At 42.9% G+C, this 27,535-nt stretch overlaps 1 protein-coding gene across 3 annotated transcripts in view; it reads right to left on the bottom strand.

Annotated features, from left to right (window-relative positions):
• The window catches only part of SORCS1 (sortilin related VPS10 domain containing receptor 1), a 480,154-nt gene extending 460,960 nt beyond the window's left edge, over window positions 1–19,194 (bottom strand). For all 3 annotated transcript variants that reach the window (XM_053922501.1, XM_053922500.1, XM_053922502.2), the window contains exon 1: window positions 18,548–19,194. In XM_053922501.1, the coding sequence (XP_053778476.1) occupies window positions 18,548–19,105 (558 nt within the window). In that variant the 5' untranslated portion in view covers window positions 19,106–19,194. The remainder of the gene's footprint in view (window positions 1–18,547) is intronic.
• Between the last annotated feature and the right edge of the window lie 8,341 nt (window positions 19,195–27,535).

The raw sequence follows: 27,535 nt of genomic DNA, 5'->3' as shown, positions 1-27,535 counted from the left end.
ATTAGACATTTATATAGCTTATGAAGTGATCACCCCAGTAAGTCTAGGACCCATTTGATACCATATGTAGTTATTACAATGCTACCAATTTTATTCTCTACGATGTATTTTACAACCCTGTGACCATTTTTGTAACTTTCAATACATACATCTCAATGCCTTCCTCTTTTTTAACCTATCCACCCATCCTGCCTCCCATCTGAGAAGCATCAAAAAGTTCTTTGTGTCTATCAGCTTTCATTTTGTTTGTTTGTTTATTTTGTTGCTTAGATAATACATATAAGTTAATCATATGTTATTTGTCTTTCTTTGTCTGACTTATTTTTCTTAGCACAATACCCTCTACATTCATCCACATTTTCTCAAATGGTGAGAGTCCACTCTTTTTTTTTTAACAATTAAATCATTTTTTAAAGATTTTATTTATTTTTTAGAGAGAGGGGAAGAAAAGAAGAAAGAGAGGGCGAGAAACATTAATGTGTGGTTGCCTCTCACACTCCCCCCACTGGGGACCTGGCCTGCAACCCAAGCATGTGCACTGACTGGGAATCAAACCAGCAACCCTTTGCTTTGCAGGCCTGTGCTACACCAGCCAGGGCCAGATTCCATTCTTTTTTATGGCTGAGTAACATTGATTATATAACAGGGTCTGCCACAAATAACACCCCTTTTTTATTATAAAATCTTTTCGTACAAAATCATAAGCATGTAATTCTGTAACATAAAAATATCACACTCAAACACACCATATGACATTTTAGGTGGACTGTTCAAATTAAAACTATAAATTATTACATCCATATTATTACCCTACCAACCACACTCAAGCAGACATTACTTCTGCCAGACCCTGTGTACCACATCCTATTTATCCATCACCCACAGATGGACACTTAGTTTGCATTCGTATTTTGGCAATTACAAATAATGGTCTAATAAACATTGGAGTGCATATGTATTTCCAAACTAGTGTTTTGGGTCTCTTTGTATAAATATCCAGAAGTGGAGTTGCTGGGTCACATGCTAGTTCTATTTTCCATGTTTTGAGGAACCTCCATACTGTTTTCCACAGTGGCTGCATGAATTCGCAAGCCCACAAACAGTGCACAAAGATCCCTTTTTCTCCACATCTTTCCCAACACTTGCAGTTTGCTGCTTTTATTACTATGGTATATTTACACAATGGAATTCTACGCAGCAGAGAGAAAGAAGGAGCTTATACCCTTTGCAACAGCATGGATGAAACTGGAGAGCATTATGCTAAGTGAAATAAGCCAGGAAGTGAGGGACAAGTACCATATGATCTCACCTTTAACTGGAACATAAGCAATAGAAGAAAAAAGCAAACAAAATATAACCAGAGACATTGAAGTTAAGAACAATCTAACAATAGCCAGGGCGGGGGTGGGGGGTGGGGGCGGGGATAGTGGGAAGAGGGTATTACAGGAACTACTATAAAGGACACATGGACAAAACCAAGGGGGAGGGTGGAGAGGGGGGAGGGAGGTGGGTTCACCTGGGGTGGGGTAGAGGGATGGGGAGAAAAGGCATACAACTGTAATTGCATAACAATAAAAAAAAAAATGACAGCCATTCGGAAAGGTGTGAGGTGATATCACACTGTGGTTTAATTTGCATTTCCTTAATGATTAGTGATGTTAACATCTTTTCATATGTCTATTGGCCATTTGTATATTGGAGATATCCCACTACCTGATATCAAACTATCCTACAAGAATATAATAATAAAAACAGCATGGTACTGGCATAAAAAAGGCACAAAATTAATGGAACAAAATGGAGAACTCAAAAATAAATCCACACCTATATGGTCAATAAACCTATGACAAAGGAGTTAAGAACATACAATGGGGTAAAGACCATTTCCTCAATCAATAGTGTTGGGAATGCTAGACAGATACGTGCCAAAGAATAAAACTGGATCACTTCATCACATCATATACAAGAATAAACTAAAATAGATTAAAGATTTAAATGTAAGACCCCAGTCATGAAACTAGTAGAAGAAAACAAAACCAACAAACTCTTTAACATTGGTCTTAGTAATATTTCTTGGATATGTTTCCTTTGGCAAGGAGAACAAAATTAAAAAATAAAAAATGGGACTAAAGCAAACTAAGGAGGTTTTACACAGCAAAGGAAACCATCAACAAAACAAAATGGCATCCTACTGAATGAAAGAAGATATTCCGCAATGATGCATCTGATAAGGTGTTAATATCCAAAATATACAAGGAACTCAAGAAACTGAACACCAAAAAGAGAATCCAATTAAAAAATGGGCAGAGGACCTTAGTAGACATTTAACCTCCCAATTTTAGTTCCTTATTTCTAAAATGGGAATAAAGGCAGTACCTACTTCCTATTGTTGCAAATGTGTATATTAACAAAACATATTACCTGGCACATTGTAAACACCAAATAAGTGTTAGTTATTATTATATTAACTTTCACCTGAGCCTTCAGTAAATAGCGGTCCCTTCCCACCACTAATTGAAACCCTATTATGTCCAAATGCACTTGGAAAACCCAGCAACTCTCAAGTTACCCTTTCAGTTAAACACGCCTAAAGGAACATGTAGGTTTAAGCCACAGATTTCCTATTGTTATGGTACTACTCTCAGTTCAGTCCCTTATCACAAATGCAATTTTCTCTCTCAAATTGCAACATGCCCTCACTGTTTCTCAAATGTTCTGGCCCTACAGGGACTTTTGTATCATGGAGCCTGGTTCTCAGTCCAGCTCCAAAAGTGCAGACCATGAAGTAATTCTCCCCTCGGACCTGAGGCAATGCTAGTCCCCACCAACCATCAGCTCATCCCATCCTGGCAGCTGGAACATCAGACAGCATCCCTCCCCCTTCTGCTATGAGGAAGCTGTGACTCCAACACAGTTTGAGTTATTTTTATTTGGTTTGAATCCCATCTCTGTCTCTATCTCTATCTCTATCTATCTCTATCTCTATTTCTATCTCTCTCTGTCACCATTTCACCTGAGGCAATCTAGATCCAGACAGTTTATATTTACTTCCTGTCTCAGGACAGTGAAAAATACATAGGCAGCCCATTGTTATGGTGTCTCAGTGCTAACCATTTCCCTTCCCTACCAAAAAGGGCCAATAGCATGACCCTGTACAACTTCAGTGTTCTGATTTTTTTAAGTATGCTTATCAAGCACTTCCTAAGTACCAAAAACTGGTACATCAAAATCAATGAAATGGAGCCCTGTCCTCCAGGAGCCCACCGTTCATTGGAAGGCCAGACAATGGTAGTGCCTGGAGAGAGGTATAAAGAGAGTGTGACCTGGCACATCAGATCTCTCCGCCTTAGACTAAGGTATCTCTTCTTCTTGGAAGTATTGGAGAAATCCTCTGAAAGGAGGTGATACCCAAGTGGGGACTTACAGAATTAAACTGATTTAACTAAGTAGAGATGTGGCTGATTAAGTCTCCGAGCAGAGGAAGTAGCATGAGCAAAGGGACAGGAACAGGGAATGAAAGGTCCACACTGTGCCTGGGAGTTGGCAATGGCTAGGAGTATGTACACCTACGATGCAAGAAAACCAAGCTCAAAGGCCCACCCTCAAGTTAGCATACAGATGACAACAGTGATATCTTCATGGTGCCTCACCACTTTCATACTCCAATTCCCAAAGTCAGGGTTAGGCAAGCTTTTCCTGTACAGAACCAGAGGATGAATTTTTTTTTTTAATATTTTATGACCTGTTCAGTCTCGGTCACAACTACTCAACTTTGTCGTTTTTACAGGAAATCAGCCACAGACAATATGGAAATGAATGAGTGTGTCTGCGTCCCAATAAAACTTTATATCAAATAATATGTTCAGGTGTCACAACATATCAGTCTTCTTTTACTTTTTCTCAGCCCTCTGAAAAGGTAAAAGCCATTCTTTGCTTGTGGGCCACACAAAAACAGGTGGTCAGCCAGGTCTGGCCCATGGGCTGCAGTTTGCCAACCCCTGCCTCAAAAAACTACCTCCAACCCCAACTTGCAAGAGAAATGTAAGTGAATGTCTTTTCCATAGTGGGAAATGTAACTATTGTTTCTTTACAGATATTTTCAAGACCTACATGTAAGGTGAGTAGGAAGTACTAGGAAACTTCAAAAGTTGGTGAGCTTTAAAGGCAGATAGATATACATTTCTCTCTTTTCCCTAAGATTTTAATCTAAGTGACCCAAATAGCAAGCAGAGGTTTATACAGAAAATCAAACCAGGGCTTAGGTAACTTGAAGAGAGCTTGCCTTAGTCCATTCATGCCGCTATAAGAAAATACCATAGACTGGATGCCTTACACACAACAGACACTTCCTTCTCACCGTCCTGGAGTCTAAGAAAATCTAAGCTTAAGATACCGTAAGAGCCAGTGTCCTGTGAGGACCCACTCCCCCGGTTCACAGATGATGTCTGGCTGTGTCCTCACATAGTGGAATGAGTAAGGGAGTTTCTTGGGGCACTTGTCATCCCTCGCATAAGGGCTCCATCACCCCTATGATCGCCTCCTAAAATTCCTACCGCCTAACACCATCACCGTGGGGAAGATTTCAACATGTGAACTGTGCTGTGGGACACAAACACTCAGACAACAGTGGAGCTCAGCCTATGCTTTGCAGTAGTCATTTATACCTGTCATGCATATTTATGATCAGCCGAACAGTTCATTCTTACGTCATTTTTGTCTCAAAATGATAAAATTCCTGAGTCATCTAATTTACTAAAGTAGCATAAAATGCGAAGCAAAAAACCCTAAGTCACAATACCTAAAAAGCCAGACCTGGACTTTGTGACATCATGTCACAGCACAGTCTGAGAGTCACGTGTTCTTCAGCCACTCACTGGCTGGTGCTCTGGTTCTGAGAGCACATGCTTTCTCTGCCTTGGGCCGTGTCTCTCCTCGGGGCATGACTACGTATGTATCTATGACACTGGTGTGGAATACCTTATTCTGTTACTGCCTTTAGTAATCGTGCTGCAATCCTAAGTGTGACCACCCAACCCACCCTAATGCACCCAGTCCTCCACATTGATTTGGGAAGCGTGTCCAAGAAAGTGACATGAACACCAACTTTTACATCTAAAAGCAGAAATATACAGAAGAACCAAGGAAAAAGTCCATCGTTATTTAATCAAATTCTACTGTGAAAGGAGAAGATAGCAATGTGTTAAAGTTGTTCTGTACATCTGTGTTGTGCGTGTAAAGATTCAGGGGAACAACTGTTCCCTTTGGAAAAACCAGAAACCTTTGGCCAGTTCAAGGCCACATACTTAATGGGACATTGAAACTGGGGAGTCTAATCCAATATTAAACACACTGTGAGACTTGGTTCCAAATATATTGGGCACTCAGATGATAAAGACAGTGTCAACCTAGTCACAGTTTGTGGACTGTGCTAACAACCTAACATGAACCCAAGACCCAAGATTTGAGGAGTTTAAGATGGGCGAGAGTAGCCAGTCCTTCTGTCCAGCTCTATTCTGTTATAAAACTCCTAATCTTATACACAGACCCAATTTAAATATCACTTTCATTTAAAGAGTTGCCTCCCACTCTCAGGAAAAATTAGTTTTCCCCACTCCCATAGCACTTTGCTGAAAACTCTATTACAGCTATTATGCACTTATCTCACTAAATTGCAATTATCTGTTTTTGTGTCTGTCTATTTCCACCAGAATATGCACCCTCAGGGGTAAAGATCAGGTCTAACTCATCTTTATATTCTCAGAGCTCAGCACAGTGCTGACACAACAGCCACTTAAAACATGTTTTAGTATTTTTATTATTAAAGAAATGCACGCCCGTGTTAAAAAATTCAAAACACTTCAAACGAGTATAAAAGGAAAGGTTAAAAGTTGCTTTTCCACCATTCAGACCATCAGTCCCATTTCCCAAAGGAAATCACTCTGAGGAGATTCTTAAAAATGCATACATACAATACGCCTCCCTTCCACCCAACGCCCAGTTAACCAACATGTAGGGCTCTCAAAGCTGTCATACACATTAGATCAGCTGACTCATATAGCGACATGATATGCTTGGGAGTAGAAGGCCAGAGGAGTACCATAGCTACAGGAGAAAGGTCACAGTCGGACCAGAAATCACTTTCACTGGGCACTTTTTATGAGTCGATAACCAAAGACTTCTCTCCACTCACTGACGCTTTTTCTCTCGTTTGCCTCTCTCACTACCTTTCTGTGATTCATTTTGTCTCTCCACGTCTTTCTTCGTCTCTCCATCTGCCTTTCTCTATGGTCATTCTGCCTCATTGTCTCTCATCTTCTCTTTATTTTCCTCTCTCTTAATCCACTTTTGTTATCTGTCTCAGCCTGTGTCTTCAAGCATCTTCTCTCTCTCCTCCCTCTCCCTTTCCCTCTCTCCCTATTATCCATTCTCTCTTTCCATCTCTGTGCTTTCATTGTCTCTCTGTCTCCTTCTCTTGATTTGTTTCTCTGTCTACTTGTTCTCAAACTTATCTTCCACTCAGCTTTCACAATCTGTACACATCCCTACCGTGGCCTTACAACACTATCTACTATTTCACTTTTAGCGGTGGAGACTTAAATGTTGTACACAAGTGCTTAAGTTGTGGTGAATGTATAGAGATGTACAAGAATGCATGTATATATTACCAGTTCTATTGAGAATTATTATCATTATGCACATATTGTCACGTACATATATGACGTAGACATAAACTGTGAGATCAAGACAGAGCCTGAGATTTAAATTGAAATACCTGCTCCTTTATTGGGAACTGAAAACTACTAGAATTTCCAGAAGGTGTACTCAGGTTGGTCAAACTACCTCCAGCTCCCTCTCTGGAATCAAGGGGATGATAAGCAAAAGGCCTGGTAGCCCCTGCTGCTGCTGCAGACCCTGAAGAGAGACCGAGAGATCTTGCTGCTTTGCGAAACCCCACGGGCAGGCTCCCTCCAACAACAGTGATTAGAAGCAAGTCAGGCAACCTGAATGTGGGCTCTTTGTTTAGTGTCTGCAATTCAGTTCTAATGAGGCCAAGTTCACAAACTTGCTTGCTCTCTCGGTTTGCTTTTCTCATTTTTCAAATAACTTTTTAAAAAAACCTCGAGCAATGTATATTTATTGAGAAATAACAACCACAAATCTATGAACAAAAAATATCACCTACAATCCCAACATTCATCATAATCACGGGCAACCATTTTGTACTTTTTTTGCAAAAGTGGAATTTTATAGCGTATAATAAAAATTTTTAAGTATTTAACCCCTACCGTGTCCAGTCTTATGGTTATATTTGCAGGGACTTGGAATATACAAGAAAGCAATACAGACCAAAAAAAAAAAAACCTCCTGACTTCATGGGGCTTACATTTGTACTATTTCTTCATCTGTTTTCCCCACTCTAATATTCCTAAGAAGTTTCCCAAATTCAACATATATATTTACATAAGCAATCTTTTAATGGCTAAATATTCTACAACACTCACGTGCAACGTAATGGGTTATTTGTACTACGTGAAAATCCAGTTTCCCCTCATGGAAATAATAAATAAAAGAGGAAATATTTAATAAGCAAGTTATGATGCACAATAAGAAATATATATTTGGTCTTCGTCCCTATTTCTGGCACAGAGCTCCTAAAGCCCTTGGTATTTCCAATGACAAAAGTGATAGGGTTTCTTTTGTTATGTTAATAAAGTGACTTTGGGAATGTACCAGGAGAACCAACCATGTGATTGGAGGGTTGAGATTTTCGGTCCTGCCTCCAGGACCTCCAGAGAGGAGAGAGGGGCTAGAAGTTAAATTGATTGCCAGTGCTCAATGATTTAATCAATTGTGACTGTGTGATAATGCCTCTAGAAAAATCCAAATAAACAGGATGGAGAGCTCCAGGGTTGGTGAACCTGTGGAGATTTGTGAGGACTGTCACCCATGGAAAGCATGGAAGCTCCTCACCTCTTCTCCATACCCTGCCCTAGGCATCTCTTCCGTCTAGCCATTCCTGAGTTATAGCCTTTTCAAATAAACTAATAATCTACTAAGTAAAATGTTTCTCTGAGTTCTGGGAGCAGCTCTAGTAAATTAATTAAACCCGATGAGCAGGTTGCAGGTGGGAACCTCCCCTCTATAGCCAACCTGTCAGAAGCACAGGTGATAACCTGGGTTTGCCACTGGCCTCGAAAGGAGGGTGGGTGCCATCTTGTGGCACTGAGTCCTTAACCTGTGAGAGCTGATGCTCTCTCTGGGCAGATAGTGTCAGAATTGAGTTAAATTGCAGGGCACCAGCTGGTGTCTGAGAATTGCTTGTTGTTGTGAAGAAACCACACACACACACACACACACAGGAAACTGAGTTGAGAACCCTATGACAATTACTATGTGCAAATAGCTGGAGATGTTGGGAGGGATGCCAAAAAGAGCAGGACGGGGTCCCAGCCCTCTTCATAAGAAAAGGAAACGGGAATGAAAGAACATGAAGCAAAAATAGAAGCACTATCATGAGTAACACATTATAAATATCTTTCAGTAGGCCACACTTGAGTATTATTAGACTAATATTAATATTAAAATAATAATAATAGCTAACTCTATTGATTGCTTCCTATATGCTAGATGCCACTTTAAGCATTGTTATATTTGTCTTCTTGAGACATCAAGATGCCATATAAAAATATACCATTATTATTTCTGTTTTACAGATGAGGAAACTAAGGCAGAGATATAAAGTTAATTGCCCAAGTTCACATATTCAGTAGATTCTGGAGTGGGAGTTCAAACCAAGCACTAAACATTATGTTGTAGGTAAAATAATGTACTGTTTGACCCACTTAAGACATCCTTTCCCACGCTGGTATGGATAGTCAGGAAAAATAATTACCTAGAACATTTGCAGCGATGGACCATCGCCATCTGGGAGAAAGGCATCATCTTCCCTTCCCTGGGGGGCTGTGCACTGCTCCATGAATCATCTTTCCTCTTCCCACCCAGCCTTCCATGGATCTTCACCACTGAGGTCAAAGCTTCTTTGAGAAACTGGTAAGAGCTGTGGGCATCAGCTCTTATCAAGGGGAAATCAGGCCTATTGACATGACGTTGTGTCTACAATGGAAGGGGTCTGTAGACACCAAAACTCACACAGGAATCTTAGGGGGAAGATTTTCAAACTCTTGTGGCCCTAATAATCTCCTAGGGAGTTTATAAAGCGTAAAGATTCCTAGTCCCCATCAGCAGACTCAAAAGCAGGTCCCATGAGGACAAACCGTGAGAGATGCCGCCCTAAGCGCCCAATGAGAGACCCCCTGGCTACCCAGATAAGAATTCCTGCAACAACTCAGCAAAATGCAAGTCAGGGTAAGTAGGGTTGCAGACCGGTCACAAGCAGGACGACACCAGGCCAAAAATAGCCTTTCTCCCCTTTAATGATTCGAATGGAGAGTGCATGTTGGAAGTGCTGAATAAGAGGAAGACCTTTCACTTTTAAGCAGATGCCCACAGGCCCTGGAGCGGAAGGATGATGGCCCACAGTTTTGTGCCTCAACAGCCTGTGCTGGACCAGTGACAGGAGGACAACTGGAGGCGTCAGTCCACTGGCTCCAGGGCACAGCATGATTACTTGGTTGTCTGTTAATATGACTCTTGTTAGCACTTTCTTTAAAAAGTGCCCAAGGTGTCCACACTGTCACTCTAGGTCATTAGCCAGCAGGGAGAAACCAAACAGCACATCCCACACATCCTCCTGGAATAACAACACAAGACAACACACTTGAATACCCCCCGAAGTGCCCCTCATGGGGACAGACAAAGGCTGGGGCTCAGATCAAGCTGCACGATGGAGCAGCTTATTACCAAGTAAAGTGTGCCAGGTCAGTGACCAGCGATCGCAGCGGCGTGAAAGGGGGCTCCCCGAGATGGGGTGCTCATGCCAAGTTCCTGTACTATCCCTCCGCACTGACATATGGAGTTCTCTCTAAAGAAACCAAGAAAAAACCCTTACAAAGGGACAACATGATGAAAAAGAAAAATCTTTGGAGCCACAAAGGGCAAAAATTAAGTTTCAGCTCTGCCACCTTCTACCGGGGTGGCCTTGGGTAAGTTCCTAAGCCTTGACCTCCATAGCTTTAGAATAAGACTAGTGATACCTGGTGCACAAGTGTGGTGTGAGGATGAAGTGAAATGATGTGGGGATGCTCTAGAATGTACTTCCAGGGCTGCTGTTTACTACATTGGTGCTTATTTATGTTACTATTGTTAAGAAGAATTTCTGTTATAATCACTATATCTTATCAGGCTACAGAGAGCTATCCCTAGCATTCAGCAAACTCTCCTTTGCTCCCTTCCCCCACTCCACCTGCAAAAGTTACAATAAGTAGACAAAGCAATCGCTCCATGGCTGGAAACGCAATTATAATCCTTGAGCAAATTAAACCCCTTAGTATCAACAGGTATCCTTTTAGTTTGACTACTACAGCTGTCAAACACTGACACTCTAGGTTCCTTGACTGAGACCATATTTAAAATTATTTTAAACTAGGTTTTATCTGTGTAAGACAATTAAAGAGGTAAAGAGGTGGCTTTCCTCCTTTTCTCCTCACCCAACCCCCTGCTGCAATAAGCTCCAGTGGTAAGTAATCTTATCTCCGAAGTCCATTAGCAGGGAAACACATATGGTGGATAGGTTCTTGCTGGAGACCTTACTTGCAGAAAGTCCCATTATCTCTTTTTAGGGTCACTTTTTTAAACGTTTAAACAATGCCAAGAGCATGACTTTTGGCAAGGCCACTTGCTCTGAAGGCCAGGACAAATAACTTGAACAGCTGAACCTAGAGCTCAGGAGCTCCCTGGCCAATACCCATACTTGCTGCATGGCAAACATACATGCAGGTGCACAGCATACAGCCGTGTTCAAGCCCTTGCCTTTGGAAAGCCAGCAGGGGGCCAAACCGGGAACCACCCATCCAGTGGGACCCTCTTCTTCCACTAACTGACCCGCTTCATAGCAACAGCTTAATTTCCCTGTTTGAGAAATGTACATATTTGTCTTACCTATCTCGTAGGACTGTGGTGAGGAGACAACTGAGGGAATGGAAGTAATGCTCCAATCTTTGAAAACTGACACATTTTGCAAGGAAAAGGGGCTACAAGTGATCTAAAGTGGTATAACCACGTTTAAAAGTGCTATAGATGGGAGAGGATAATGGGAGGGAGCGGGGAAGGGTTTTCCGGAACAACTATAAAGGACACATGGACAAAACCAGATGGGGGAGGAAGCAGGGGAGGGAGGTGGGGGTGGCTGGGGTGGGGCGGGGGAGTGGAGGGGGGTAAATGCAGACAACTGTAATTGAACAACAATTATTTTTTTAAGTGCTATAGAAATAGACTCAGTATCTTTTAAACAGTTGTAAAATTTCATGTCGGATTTCCTACAGAGCATTCACATGTTCCCCTCCCCCATTTACCTTAATTTTAGAATAGGCTCTGTTCTTTCCTTATAACTTATGCACGGTAAGATTCCATCTTTTTTATTATTATTTTTTTAATTTTATTTTTTATTGAATTTATAGGGTGACATTGGTTAATTAAATGATATTGGCTTCAGATGTACAATTTTATAATACATCCTCTGTATATTGTATTGTGTGCTCACCACCCCAAGTCAAATCTCTTTCCATCACCATTTATCACCCCGTAACCTTTCCTACTGCCACCCCCCTTCCCCTCTGGTAATCACCATGCTGTTGTCTGTGTCAGATTTCACTGTTGTTTCTTGCCAAAGGCTGGAGGCACTTCTCAAAAGTCACCACGACACCCCCACGAAGCCTGGCTTCACCTCATGCCGACCACGCCTGTTCTCCGCCATCCTGGCCACATCATTGGGATAGCTTCCCTCTGAGACACGCAGACACGGGCCCCACGCTTTCTAGTCCGAGAGTTCGGACAGCACGTTGAGACCTACACAAGACAGGACGGCTAGTTTACAGACGGGTGGTGGCGTCACATAGGCTGGCAGGGAACCAAATTACTTTACTCTCCGAGCAGCCTGGCCAGTAACATTCCTCAGCGAGAACTTAAACAAAAGAAAGCCCCCTTTTGTGAAAACCGTGTGTGGAAAATGCCGTCGGTAAACATGAAACAATGATGATTCCAGCTGGGATTTCACGTGCAAGTAAGGACAGCCATGTCTTCAAGGGACCATACAAGTTTTCATTTGCTTTTTCGGCTTGGAATATACCCAAACTCACTAGAAGATGGGCGTATATACTTTTTGCTTGAAACATTTTTAAAACCATTTCTAAGATTAAAATTTCAGTCAAACATAGTTTACGTCTAATGTAGATTGATTTCCTGGATATAGATAAGAATGTTTACGTCTCTACTCTCCACCTTTACACACACCATTCCTTCAGATCAAAATAGCCTTCTAATAATCTCCGTCCCTTATTTAAATTTTTCTTTACATTTCAAGGTTCAGTTAAAGCACCAGCTCTGCAATAAAGCCTGAAGGCCAGACCAGCCAGAAGACGCCCATCCTTCCCTTGACCTCCTACAGCACGTTATACCTTCGGAATACACTTCTCTTCTGCTGCCTCATCAGAGGATGCTTTGGGCCCAAGACTGAAAGCCCTTTGAGGGCAGGCACTATTTCTTTCCATCTTTGTGCATCGCTCCACCTATAATATGCCTATTGCCATTGCTGACAAGCATCAGACCTCAATACATAATTGTAAAATTGAAACGCAGTAACTTCTGTAAGCTTCTTAGCATAATGCTGCCACATGGTCATCTCTCCTTAAATGTAAGCAATTATTAGTCTCATCAATAATAAAATTCCATTAGCATTTACACCGTCATCTATGAGTCTCTGGGTCCCTCCTGAAAAGGACATGGATGAAGTTCCCAGAGTCAACATTCATGCCAATTTACTCTAGAAAATCCCATTAAATACCATAATAGAAGTTTACTTCCTAATTTCACATTAAGCCATTTTTTTGTCCAAAGATAGCAAGTCCTTCAACATAAAGATACAATATAATAAACCCCATAAACTATGGTTTGCTGCAAATTCACAGTGAAATGAATGCCTGTTTGGATCTCAAATGGCTAGATTTCCTATAAATAGATATACATATGAACAATAGGAAAGGGAAGAGTTATGTGGAAAAAAAGGCTTGCTCACTTACAGGTCAAGGGTACAGGTCATTGTGTCATTTCCGCATCCCCAGCACTCCCGGTGCACCTCACTTGAATGTGGTGGGTATACCATACCTACAAGCTGAACACACTATTAAATTAATTTTAACCTGAAGGGATTTCAGTGGTGCTGTAGTCTATTGGTGTCATTTTACAAAAGATGAAATTGAGGCCACAAAATTTTCACTGGCTGCAACTACGTAAGTCATCTCTGCTACGGGCAGGACTATAACCCAGGGTTCTTCATTCCCGGTAAAGAATTATTTCTTCAACCGAAATAAGAACTAGCATTTCTTGAGCACTTACTATGTACCAGCCGCTTCATACACAAGTCAAATCTTCAGGAACAGGCCTGCAAAAAGATGTACTACCCCGTGTTTTAGTTCAGGAGACTGAAGCTCAAAGAATGTAAGTGTCCTGCTCTAGGCAGAGGGCTGGGAAGCAGGAGGTCTGACATTCAATGCAGATCTGCTTCCCAGCCCACTGCTGTCTGTGTGGCAATATATTCACGTTCATTAATAGCATGAAGCACTGACCAGAGAAGGAATTGAGTGCCCTTCTGGAGAAAGCTAAAGTCTTTTATCATTTTACTTTTAAAAACAGCTCCACTTCACACCTGTCAGAATAGCCACCGTTAATAAATCAACAAACAACAAGTGCTGGCGAGGTCGTGGTGAAAAGGGAACCCTAGTGCCCTGTTGGTGGGGATGCAGACGGGTGCAGCCTCTGTGGGGAACAGTATGGAATTTCCTCAAGACATTAAAGATGGACCTGCCTTTCAATCCAGCGATCCTGTTGCTGGGACTATTCCCTGAGAATCCTGAATCAACAATTCAAAAGAACCTACGCAGCCCAAGCTTCATAGCAGCACAATTTACAATAGCCAGGTGCTGGAAATAGCCCAAGTGCCCATCAGTAACTGAGTGGATCAAAAAACTGGTACATTTATACAATGGAATACTATGCAGCAGAAAGAAAGAAGGACCTCCTATCCTTTGCAACAACACGGATGGGACTAGATAGCATTATGCTAAGTGAAATAAGCCAGGCGGTGAAACACAAATACCATATGATCTCACCTATAAGTGGAACCTAATCAGCAAAACAAACAAATGAGCAAAATAGAACCAGAGACATGGAAATAAAGAACAAACTGACAGTGACCAGAGGGGAGAGGGGATGGGGATAACAGGGAAAGAAAGGGAAGGGGCAAGCAAAGGAACATGAATAGAGGACTCCTGGGCATCAACAATGGGGGAGGATTGACTGCAGGAGTGGGGGAGGGCGCGGTAGAGGTGAGCAATGGGGAAAAAGGTGGGACATCTATAACTGAACAACAATAAAAAAAAACAGCTCAAAAAAACCTATGTCAAAATGTGTAGCCAAATCAAGTGTTCATAACCAACCTCTCTATAAAATCAGCTATGTGATGAACTTAGAAAAGGAATCTATTCCTGAAGAACACCAGATCTGAAGGCTGAATGATGGCAGGTTACCTCGTGCTCAATGAATCACCAGTTGCAGACTCCATGTCTCACTAAAGATGAAGAGGTGGGTGGATAAGAGAACAACCAAATCACTACTTAAGGTAAAGAGTGTACGTGACAGGCACATTTTACAGTCTCTGCTTTTCTACCAGTCCTTGGAGCTTCCAGCTCAGACTATGCCTCCTCCACCATCACCTGAAATCCACCCAAGACAGGGCTGTTTAAACACAGACTCTAAAAGGTCTGAGTTTTTCTGTCCTGCCCTAAGGTCTTTAAGACAAACCACTCAGTGGGATTTTGGAGTCACCCCTGGGGCCAGTCCCTGGCTTTGCCACTGACCTTTTAGACCCTCTTGGCAAGTCCTAACAAAGCCTCAGTTTCCTCCTCCATGCAACAACATGTTTTTTGAGGAAAATTAAGTGAGGTGATGGGATGCAAAGCCAAATGCCTGGCCCAAGATGGGACTCAACTCAGCTTATTCACTAAGGGTGGGTGGTAAATTTCCAGTCCCAGAAGAAGTGAAGGCAAATAGGCACATGAGAACCAGCCAGACTGCCATGCTCGATGGTAAGTGCAGCATTAAAGATTTAGTAACGGCCAAGATGTCAAGCAAAAGCCTCTGTTAACAAATATTATAACACTATTTCTAGCAGAAGGGGACATGGTGGTGGTGAATTGAAATATTCAAACTGACTCTAGCACAAAAATATGAAAGAGGTATTAACACTAGCCGCCCACCTATTACCTAACGAGGATCTTATAAGGATTAATAAGTGTGGCAGTTTGAAATTCTTTGGAAATAAGAAATAAACACATGCCCCATCACACATACACACACAGACAAATATATTTTTTAACAAACTAAGGATACCGTATAAATTTATATCAGGGCACAGCATGCCTTGGATGAGTAGGGTAGGAACAATATGTTCTTGCTTATGACACCAAGCTCAAGACAAATGATTCATACCCAGTACCTTTCATGCCAAAAGATCCCCCCAGGTGTTCCACCAACTCTAGCAACAGTTTCCAATGAGCTAGAATGCAGTAAGTACAGAGGAACCCCATCACATCCACGCATGAGGCAAAACAGTCCTGTTTTTACCCAACTGCACAAGCCCAACAGCTGGAGAGGGCAGGAGAAGGGAAAAGAGGTGAGAGAACCACCTGGCATTGTCCACAAGTTTGACAGGCAGCCTAGAATTACCATACATTTACACCTTTAATGCGGGTATTACTGTCATGAGAAACAGCCCTCCTTACAAAGGCTTTCAGCTAAATATAAGGTGAGTTCCTAGGATGTGTATTGTCTGTAGCCCTGAATGCATCAGGGAATGTATAAAGAAAGACAACTAAAAGTGAAAAAAAATGAGCGCCACTGGTACCCCCCCCCATGCTGTCTTCGGGTTTAGGTTAGTGGATTTCTAATTCTGGGGGGGATGAGAGTTCCAAATAGGTCTCCTGCACCTTACGATTCCCTGTTTTGTAAAACACAAATCCAAATGAGCAGCCCTTGAACTCCGGCCTCTGCTCTACTTTGCATGTCATAAAGTTGGGCAAAAGAAAAAGAAGTTTCTTTCTACCTTTCTGCCCTGTAAAAAATATTTGAAACTTTGTCTCACCTATGAATCTGGGTCAGCTTTGTTTTGGAGGACCTGTATACAGACTATTTCTCTTCCTCTACCATCTGTACATATACACTTAAAAAAAATTGTGTTAGCAGGCAGGGCCAGGGGCACGGGAAGAGAGAGGTGTCCTTACAAAAATAAGTGACTTAGTAGAGTAGAAATCTCATTAGTTAACATGCCTTGAGTGCCCAAACCTTTAGCACACACCACTTAGATGATTTCCTACGTTATCTCAGACTTCCCTGCATGTTTTCCCTCCAAGTGCTGGCCCTAATAAGCCCTACTGGGCTTATAAGCACATTAAAAAAAAAAAAATCTGGCAGTGCTTGGCGCCATTTCTTAAATGGAGTATAAAATTTGCCAAATATGTACTCTCCTTTTCTCGCTCTTTCCAAGATCTTTCAAGAGATGAACTAAAGGAGAGGTCTAATGGGTGAGTGATATTTTACAGCTTGAATTACATTAAAAGCCAGAAATAGTTTGAGTCCAAAGTCCTTTACTCCTTGATACCATGGATCTAATATGTTTGATGTGTTTAAAATCTCCCCTTAAATCCAGAAGCTTTGAGCTAATCACTTAAGCAATGCAAAAGTTATTCAATTAGTTTAAGAAAATTCAAGTTCAAACTGGGTGATTAATTTTAGTAGTTATGATATGAAAAATATAATAGTTAAGGTTATAATATGAAAAATATAATAGTTAAGGAATGAGGGCTAGGGTCTCTAGAACTTGAATGAAATAGAGTCAGCTTCAACTATTCGATTAAACCAGTCCTAAGAACCACAGACAGACCACAGCATGCGTCACGAAAGCTCAATCGTAGGGAACACCCCGCTGATGCTCTCAGAACAGAGACATAAATATAAAATACTACTTATCAGGATTTGCCTTAATACACTTTATACGAATGTACCCAAGGACTCCATAATGACAGACTATTATTTTAAAACGTTCCCAACTTTCATTAAAAAGCTGACAAGGAGCACAACTTACTAAACTGGCACTTCCCTGGGGAGGTTTCTGGCAATTACACCACAACTGAAAACATTGTGAAAGGTATCAAGTTGCACAGAAGGCGCATGTTAGAAACACTACAGTCTCACAACCTGACGGAAGCTGAAACTTTGACTTATTTCCTTTCATTTTACCCACCCTTAGTTTTTTTGATCTTCTTAAAGATCGTGTCTGCTTAAATGACAGGTTTCCACACTTGTAAATCCCCTCCCGTTGTTGCCATCAAAGCTGGCTCTTTCCTCTTTCAGCTCATTGAAGTTTCCAGGTGCAGTTTGGACTGGAATCGCTCGCTACCTGAGGTTCTAGAGAGTCAGGCTTTTCCCTGACCTGGCCAACGCTCACGGACTTTCACTCTCCCCAGGGTCAGCCTCCTGGAAGCAGGACAACCCTCTGCTCCCTTCATAAAGGGAAGCTAAGTCTTTATTTGTGCTCTTCACCAGAGGAGGTCGGGCAACCGAGAAGAACAGGGAGTTGTTTTCCCTGGGATATATCTGATCTTCCTGGGGCCGATCACGCCAGAGAACAACCACTCATTCACAGGCTGAAAAGCCCGGCTCTCAGAACACACTGGCTGGTGCTGGGAGGAGGTGCTGGAGAGTTCCCATGCCGAAACTTGCAGGCACTGGGTCGGTCTCCAGAAACGGAGACAACAGTAAGGGATACCCTTATCCACTGCATTCGTCTTCTTGTAGGGAAGAGGGGGCTAGTAGCTCTGCGTAAAAATAAAAGACAAATCCTCAAATAAAGTCTTCCTGATTTTACTTGCACTCATCCATAAGTCCAGCAAGTAAAGAGGAAGTCACTTGGGGGAATGTCAGCCTCCCTAGAAATTTAACCCTGTCACCCCCACATTCAGAATACTTTATTTAACCCCCTCCGACCGGTCTTCAGATCCATACACTACACCAATGCGACCCTAGAGGCAGGAAACAGGGATTTGTCTGCTGTTTAAATCTTTGTTTGGGTTTTGGAGAGGACTCTAATGTTTTTTGTTTCTTTTCTTTTCTCTCTCTCTCTCTCTCTCTCTCTCTCTCTCTTTTTTGCGGGGGAGTCTCCTACCTAGTAGATAGGTATCATTAACTCCTGCGCGGGGAGGGGGAGGTAACAGGCAAGACTTGACTCTGCAGCACCTTTCCCTTCCAGAAAACCCCTTTCTCCAAATTCTCTATCGGATCACACCTTTCACTCCTTTGCCCTCAGTCCCATTCTACTCACGCTGCTGTTGTGGCCAGACCAGTGCACCATAGCTTGGTTGTGTGCTGAGTCGCCCGTCAGCGCGAACGTGGTGCTGGTCAGTTTCAGCTCCTCCGTCCGGAAGCGAGTGGCTTTGTCCGGGTCCCGCTCCAGAGTCCCAGGCTGCTGCAGACCTCCGTCCCTGAGCACTCCCCGGGGGCTTCTGCTCGAGCCCTCTCCTTGTTCCGCCTTCTCCGGATCGGCTCCACTCCGTCTCCTCCGGCCAGAGCGTGTAGCGACCGCCGCGGACGCCCCGGTGCTCGGGGCCCGCTCCAGGGCCAGCGCTCGGTCTCCCGGGGCCACTGCGAACAGTGGGCGACCGAGGAGGGGCGGGGGCGTGGCAGGAGGCTTGCCTCGCGGCCCCTGGTGAAAAAAGGCCCCTGGGGTCGGAGCCCAGTGCGGGCCGGAGCTCGGGTGCAGGTGGGGGCAGCAGGAGCCGCCACCGCAGGCGCCCGAGGCGCAGAAGAGCAAGAGCCCCGCGCCGGCGAAGAGCGCGCTCAGCCTGGCTGGGGAGCCGCCGCCGGCACCAACTTTTCCCATCGCGGAGCGGAGAGCAGCGGGGAGGGCGTCCCGAACCGGAGGTGGCGGCGCGGGGCTCTCCGCTGGCCGGCTGTGGAGGACAGGCGCTCAGGACCGCAACTCCATCCAAGTTGGGCGGCGGTGGGGCGGGCGGAGGCGGCGCCGGGCAGGTGGCCGCCGCTCGCCCCGGCCGGGCTGGTGCGGAGCGCGGGTTCGGACCGAGAGAGCCGCCGCCACGCGGGGGTGGAGCAGAACTGAAGTCACGGGCGGAGCGGGCGCTGGCACGCTGGCAAGCGACGCGGTAAGGAGGGCGGGCGCTGCCGGGGCTCTCCGCACCGCGTCCCGCTCGCGAGCTGCTCTGTGCGCGGGTGGCTGCGGGGACTGGATGCGCTGCCGACCCTCCCCGTGGGCCCGCCGGCGCCGTCGCCGCCCGCTCCTCTCCGCCTCCCGCTCTGCGCCCGCGCGGCCGCCCGCTGGGCTCCTCTGTGAGCCCGCGCGCGCCTCCGGTGGGGGCGGCCAGCCCGGCGCACGAGGAGTGGTCCCTGCGTTGGGGACTTCCTATTCCAGTTTAGTGGTTTCTGGCAGTCTCTGTGGCTGTTCTATCCCCGGCACTCACCCAGGTCTTTTCCAGTTTAGAAAACAGGGATGGCTGGGCTCCGGATTTTTCCCTTAGTCTCCGTGAGTTGGCCTCGTGACCTTACCTTGAGCAGAATCTGCGTCCAGGCCTGGGGGAGATCCCGGAAAGGCCTCCGCAGAGAATGATGTAATTAAATGATGGGCGGGGGTGGGGGGGGGGAGGATTTCCATCAATTATCACGCTTAGATTCCTTTCCTGACCTCGCAAAGCATTCACAGTGTTGGAACCCAATCTTCCCTGCATTTTGTGGGCGTGTATCTTGGCTTTCCTAAGAGATTGCAAACTCACTGAGGACAGTAAGACCGAATTGTGTGCAACTTGGAAGAAGTGACCAGTTTATTTTGTTCATCATTTTATCCTCAGTGCTTGGCACTGTGCCCTACGGGGTAAGAAAGGTGTGTCATTAATCCAATAAGTATTTATTGGGAATCTGTGATCTATCTGTATGTAAATGAATACAAGGAAGGAGGCGTGGTGCTCGGCTTCTCCGAGTAGTCTGTGCCTAGCGCAGAGCTTCTCACACAGGGCTTCGGATTGTCATTAGCAAACTTGCTCTGTCTAGATGCTCTGCCACTAGTTTGCTGTGGGGCCTCAATCTCTCTGGCTTTCCTGCGCTTTAAAGTTAAGTGGTTGCATCAGATGACCTTTAAAATTTCTTCCATTCCTAAAATTCTGTAATTGTATGATTATAATGTCTGCCCAACCCAGTTCCCCTGCTACCGTTCAAAAGTTCAGATGAAGATTTATAGTAGGTGAATGGGCTTTGAAAATTACAAAGAACTTCTCAATATCCAAGCCTTTTTGAAATAGAAAGTTTGCTTCCAAGGGATGAAATACCTTCATATTTCTTTGTAGTCTTCAAGTGTCTGATAACATTTCCTTTCACGCGGTAACGATTAAGTTAGTCAATGAATATTTACTGATTGAATAAATGAATGCCACAGCAAAATCGTGCAATTTCCAAAATTACAGCTTTGCCCATTTTTGCACTTGCAAAGGTAACCTGACTGAAAAATCTGAATTCTGAGTTTGCGATGGGACCAACTGGAAAGTAACAGAGTGATAACTATTCTTCAATTAATGATAACCTTTTTTGATGCTGTCCAAGAGGAATTTCTATTGTATCAATCCAAGCCTGAGTTGTGTCACAAAAAATTAAATTATTGTTCTTATGATCAAGGAGGTCAGGCTTAAAAGGACAAAGGAGTTCAGTTCCTCTTTGTCATTAAAGGAGACACAGACTGTCCATCCAAAAGTGCCTTTACTGCCCACACCTGCACCCTCGTGTAAAAGGAACATGCCTGGGAGGCTGTGGCTGCTGGATGGAGGAGAGGGGAACGAGAGGCCCTCCCTCCTTCCAAAATTGTGAGTGCTATTTGGCAAAGCCCAGGCCAGCTGTTTTCCTCTCCTCAGAAAGATTTTTAGAGCTTTGCAGGACCATTTGTTTAATGCTTTCTTTCCATGCCCTGCTAACCTCCTTTCCAGCCTGGGTAAGTGCGTGAGAATTCCTCCTCGAGAGGAAAACCAGATTCACGAGTCAGAACCCAAATAAGTTCCTATTCAAATAGACGATTGGAAAAAGTGAAATGGAAACAAAATAAGAAATCAGAAGATTCTAATTTTCTGGTCTCAATGTAGTATTGCAAAATGAAGATTGTTTGGTTTCAAAAATTTTTCTTCCCCAAAAGTTTACAACTCCCATTAAAAATGCATCTATTACAATGATCCCTTTAAAGTGAAAGCATTTGCAGCCCATTCCCTGAGAATTCATAGAGGGCAGGCATTTTTTTTACTGCCCGATTTAATTATTCATTTGATGGAAATGGCTCCAAGTATTGTTGTATTCTTTTATAAATTCATTTTGTATCTCATAGTTCTCATCCCCATGACTTTGGTCAACGGAAAGGGAAAGTGCCAGAAATTCCATAAACCATCCTCTTTTCCTATAAAACTTGAAGAAACAGGCTAATCAATCATGAGGAGAAGTGGGTTAATCTATTTCAAGGGGTTTTCATTCTTACAATCCACTAAGCACCCTAATACATTTTATTAGTACAACGCATTAAGAATGGGTCATTTATTAGAAAAATAGTTGATCTCCAAGGCCAGTAGAGAACATGGATCTGTAATTCCAATAAGGAGTCTTCTCGTTGTGTATATGAAAACTATGCAACCCCCTCAGTCTAGTCACCATCCTTCCTCACCTGGACTAGCACAACAGCCTTCTGACAGCTCTGCCTGCTCCCCAACTGCTCTCCTCCAACTTATCTCTGCACTACGCTGGTCATCGTCAAAACGGAAATCGGGTACCCAGATGGTACCACAGAGAATTCATTGTCTGCAGGAAGAAAACAGTGGCCTTGTTAATGTTTGATTACTGATAAACATATATATGGGTGTGTGTGTGTGTGTGTGTGTGTGTGTGTGTGTGTGTGTGTGTGTGGAGAGAGAGAGAGAGAGGGAGGGCATTGTGTTTAGGAACATCTGGAGCCACATGCTGATCTGTGTGCTTGGTCAATAAAGTTCAGGTGCCTTGACCTCCAGAGCAACAAAACTGGTCTTTCCAGAGCATATGAAATATCATTTTCTTGCCGCTATCGAAAACCCTTCCCTGACTTATGACTGCAAACAGAATCAAACCTATACTCCTCACCACGGCCAATCAGGCCTGCGTGAGTTGGGTCCTGCCTGTTCCTCTGTCACATCTGGCAGCTCTCTCTCCTCACCCAGACGTTTCACACCTCTGGGCAAGGCCTTGCCACTCATGACCTTTGCATATACTAGTCCACTTTCCTGGAATGCCTGCCATCACCCCAAATTGTCATAGCTGACCTCTTTTCTTTGAGATCTTCACTTGAAATGTACTGCCTTAGACTTTCTTGACTGCCTAACCAAGAAGAAATTCCTTTTATTATTTTGTGTCAGTTTTTATTAGTTACTTCTTAGCATACATTGCAGGCTTCAATTATTTTATTTTACTTATTCCATTTTTTTTGCTAATACTCTCCCCAAAGGCTACATGTAGATAAAGACTTTCCCTTGTGTTCCCTTGTTCTTTCTCCAATGCCACCTTCACTGCCTGGCTCAATGCAAGTGCTCAGTAAACAGGGGCGGGCTGGCTGAGCAACATGGCGTAGCTGCTCTGCCTGCACAACTTCAAGGAGTCACCACTTTGTATATCAGACATGTGCACAGGCCAGAAACCAAGCTAAGCATTTACAGGTTATCAGCTCATTTGTTTGTTTTTTTCTTTTTTACAAAATTCATCTCAGCTGAGTGCTATCTATCCTAACGTGCCACTTTACACATCACACTAAACCACGCAGAGTCACGAGGCAAGTTAGTGCACGAGACAAGGCTTCAAACCTGGTGTCTTATTCCTACCATGTCCTTGACTTTATGCAACACTATTTCTACTCCAAATCCCACTCGTAACAGACAACGTTTATTGGTGATTTACTATGTTCCAGGCACTATAATTAGAATCATTTTCAGTAATGTTGAACAAGCAATTTTGGAAACAAGTAAGCAAGTTTGTTTAGGCTGAAGGGAAAATGTGTATTTTTCAGTTTGTATTTGCTTTGACTTGGTGGAGGGTAATGTTAAAGACAGTGGTGTATTTACTGCATATATAACTTTATTTTACAAACTACAGTATCTGCCACAGTGGTTTCCCTTCTTCCCATTTCCTTATTCTCTCCCCATCTGATGGATACCTTGGCCTTGGCTGCACTAAATCGCAATATTTGTCTCATTGTTGGAACAATGTCTTCTAACACTCTCAAAATACTTGGCTCCTCTTGGATACCATTGAGACCAGGTGTCTTGCATGTCAGATAAATTTCATGAAGAAACACAGAAAGAAAATTAGAGAGAATGATATGCAGACTCTTCTAATTGCCTGCCAAACGGGTGATGAGATTGTTTTAAAAACTTCCCTTGAAAGTACTTTCAGGTATCAACAAATACCAGCCTAGGTCGGAATCCAGTAATTGTACCTCCTCTCATACACCCGCTCTCTGTGGCTTTAGTGAAGGGCTTAAGCCCTCTCATCTGTAAAAATAAGTCCAAGATTATCAACCTGTCTCATAAGGATGTTGTAAAAGTTCATTCAACTTCATGCACCTCTTAGAGATAACAATACTGACTTGTATTTATGTAACTCTTATTTCATCAGACCTCTAAACAGTTTTTTCCCCCTTGTTTAATAAATCTTGCAGCAGCTCCAAAAGATAGGTAGGGGGCAGATTTTGCCTGCATCTTACAGAACAAAAAACAAATTTATTGCAGGTCATAGAGTTAGAGAAAAAAAAAACTTGGAACTGAATTTTATGGTCCTTTTTACCTCCATTTAGCCCAAACCTACCTCCCAATTTGTATAGCTATGAATTAATCAAAACTCCACATTATTTTTTGTTTAGCTAGTATGCATTGCTTACACAATCATTACAGATTTCAAAACTAATTTGTGTAATTAAATAGGAAGAGAGAAGCATGAAATAATATCACCATCATATGAACTCATACATGCATATATTTTCCCATTTAAATAGTCATAATGTGAAGATAAAATGTGCACTATGACTTTATTTAGAGAAGTGTTATTAGATTGTGAAAAATACACCTTTACCAAAGGTCTTAGACTTCATTTAAAATTTCATTTTAGTATTAAAATGTTCTAGACACTGTAAAAAAATAACTTTTATTGTCTGTCTCCTGTCCTCCTCTGGTCTGTTAGTCCAACAGATAAAGGCTTTCAGGTAGTAAATCAGAAAACCAGCTTCATCATACTTCTTTGATTCCGTTCTCCTTGAAAGTGCAAATGGGAAGAAACAAACTCAGCGGTAGCACATGCCATTTCCGTTTCTCTGGGACCACTGACCAGAGCAGAGAAGACAAGTGGAACAGCAAGCCAGCCTCCCAACGCTCGGAGGGCCCCTGAGATGACAACCAAAAGCACCCCTATCACAAGAAACCTTGGTGACTTCTGTCTCTTTTCCAAAGAACGAGTCCAAAAATGAATGAGGTTAATACTGAAACCAAATTCTGTAGATTTCTAGGGAATAAAACTCCAGCTGAATACAACTCTCGCATAAATATACAGCAGCCATTAAGAAGTAAGATCCTGAGGACTTCTCTGTCAGAGCACAAGAGGAACTTGTGAAGAATAGCGTAATTGGGCAGATTTTAACTACCTGTGCTGCTTCCCATTGCTCTGTTTGTTCTGGACGAAGCGTAGATATACTCCAGCCCCCACGAGTGCAGATATTCCCGACAGTATGTTCATCTCTGGTAGCACCACAGAAGTGCACTGAGGAGGAAGGGAAGGGACAAGATCAAAGCCTGGAGCTGATTGTGTCTATCTGCCTCTGGCGCTTGGAGGCAGTCCCGTGTGCCGCAGAAAGTCCTGAACTTTGAAGCCGGAATCCTGGTGTTAAATTCTCCGTATGCTGCTCACTAGGTGGATGATATCATTGGGCTTTCTGAAGCTCCATTGTCTAAAATATAAAATGGAAATTGTGAGGCTGTTCTGCACGGCACAGGGCAAACCAACATACGTGTCAGCTGTTGCAGTTATTTCACGCTTCACATGCCAACTCAGTGTGACACTGTTCTCCAACATGCTTCCCTAGGTGACAGACAAGCCATTAAAATGCAGTCAATTTGTTTAAAAAATAAGTTTATTTCCTGCTAGATACAAAACAAAATTTAAAGACCACTGTACGCCATAAGATATAGTAAGAGGCATAGAGAACAAGGATTGGAACTGAGAAGCGTTGCTTTGGAAACGAATGGAAGGAATGGAACAAAGTACTACTTTCTTAGTTCTTGTCAAGCCAGTCTTCCATGTGCATCATTGTACAAGGGATCTGCATTTGAGCCTCGCAAGCTTCTGTATGTCAATAGCAGATTGAGTTTCAAATATGTACTTGAATCGTTTTTTGCAGGTTAAAAAAATAACTTTAGCAAAGGTCAAAAGGAGTCCCTTATTTAATACATCAAGAAGTGAATACTTGCAGTTTATAATATAGAGATCTTATGGAGTGTGAAGACGTAAATAACCTTAGACAAATGCCTGGGTGTAGATCCATGTTTGACTGCCATGAAAAACCATTATTAGGAAGAGCTCAGCTACCTTTCCCTGCTCAGTCCTCAGCGCCGGGTATGACTATTTGAGTCATGCTGTGGGTGGAGGCCCATCTATTGTATTTTGTGACGCCAGCTGTCATCCCAGCAGCAGTAATCTAGTGAGCCCCTGTCTGCCACACTTGGCTCATTGCTGAACTAGTGACCTCTGTCTGATACCCAAAACAGGTAACCATCGTCTCTTCTCTGTTTCCCTTGGTACCCTGCATCTGTTCTGACAAGGTACTTTTATTATTATAATCATCTGCTCTACTCATCTATTTTCTCCATTAAACTGCGATCTCTTGTAGGTTAGGGAGTCCTGACTGTATTACACAGGGTAAGGCAAAAGTAGGTATACAGTTGTTCATCTGGAAAATAATACAATAATTAATAAATAATAATATGGGAATAAACTCTGTATTTCACGTACTCACAACCGTAAACCTACTTTCGCTCCACCCAGCACAGTCATCCCTTAGCCTTAGTACCTAACCCAATGCAGACAGAGAAAACTTCAGTTGTTTGTTGAATGACTGAATGAACGACAAAGCTGGTGCTCTGATATCTGTGACGGCCTTTCTTGATACCATCAGGTAATTGTATTTAGGATGAAGCACAGAGACACACCCCAAGGGTCACACAATGCTAAATTTACACCTAAGACAAAGTTAAATCATCGAATAAAGCAATTTGAAGCAAAACATCATCATCTGAAAATGCTCATGTCTGTCAGCCTGTTGCTACCAGCTGCAGCTTGTTTGAACAGAACCCTATCTAATAACAATGACAATGCTTTTTAGCATTTAAAAATATTTTTACAAGTCACTTTGAACTTTAACCTATACCATAAGACTGTCTAAATCCTAACTATATCACTCAAGCATTTTATTTTTATACACACACACACACACACACACAACCACAAAGGCGAAGACAGGATTCTTTCTCAGAATCCCGAAGGCTGCTTCTCGTTCTCTGCCCCTCAGCATCACTGTATACAGACTCTGACGAGGGATGCCTATTCTGACTTCTAAAGCCTACATTAATCTGCTCTGCTTGAACATAATTAATAGAATCAGGTTGTGAACTCTTGTGTCCAGCTTTTATCATTCAATATCGTGTTTGTGACGTTTCCTATGTCTGTTTTGTGTAACAGTGACCGAAGATCTGTTTCATTGCTGCTCCATTCATTCCAAAATATGAACACACAAACATTTGTTTTCTCATTCTCCTGTTGGTAGACGTTCAGATAATTCCCACTTTTCAGCTAATAAGAGCATAGCTGCCACGGGCATCGGTGTATATGTCGTTTGGTAGACACCAGCACTCATTCTCCAGGTAACAATGTTAGGCCTGAATCGATGAGTCCTAAAAAAGGCTTGTGTAAACGCCTTTTACTGTATGGTGCCAGCTTTTCAGTATTTGCTCCAAGTAGCAATGCCTGAAAGTTCTAGTTATTCCACTGACATTATGTATATGTATGTGTGTATATATATGTGTGTGTATGTGTACATATATATGTATATATATATACACACCCCATTCTGGTGAGAGTGTACAGGCGTCCCACACTTGTTTCATTTGCATTTATCTGAAGGATAATGATACTGAGTACTTTTTAAAGTATTTATTAGCCATGTGAATATTCTATTTTCTGGAGTGCATTCCAGGTTTTGGTCAGCTTT

The sequence above is a fragment of the Desmodus rotundus genome, chromosome 4 (genome assembly GCF_022682495.2).
Source record: "Desmodus rotundus isolate HL8 chromosome 4, HLdesRot8A.1, whole genome shotgun sequence".
Taxonomy (NCBI): Eukaryota; Metazoa; Chordata; class Mammalia; order Chiroptera; family Phyllostomidae; genus Desmodus; species Desmodus rotundus.
Note: the sequence above shows the minus strand (reverse complement) of the source record. Positions and strands in the feature narration are given on the sequence as shown.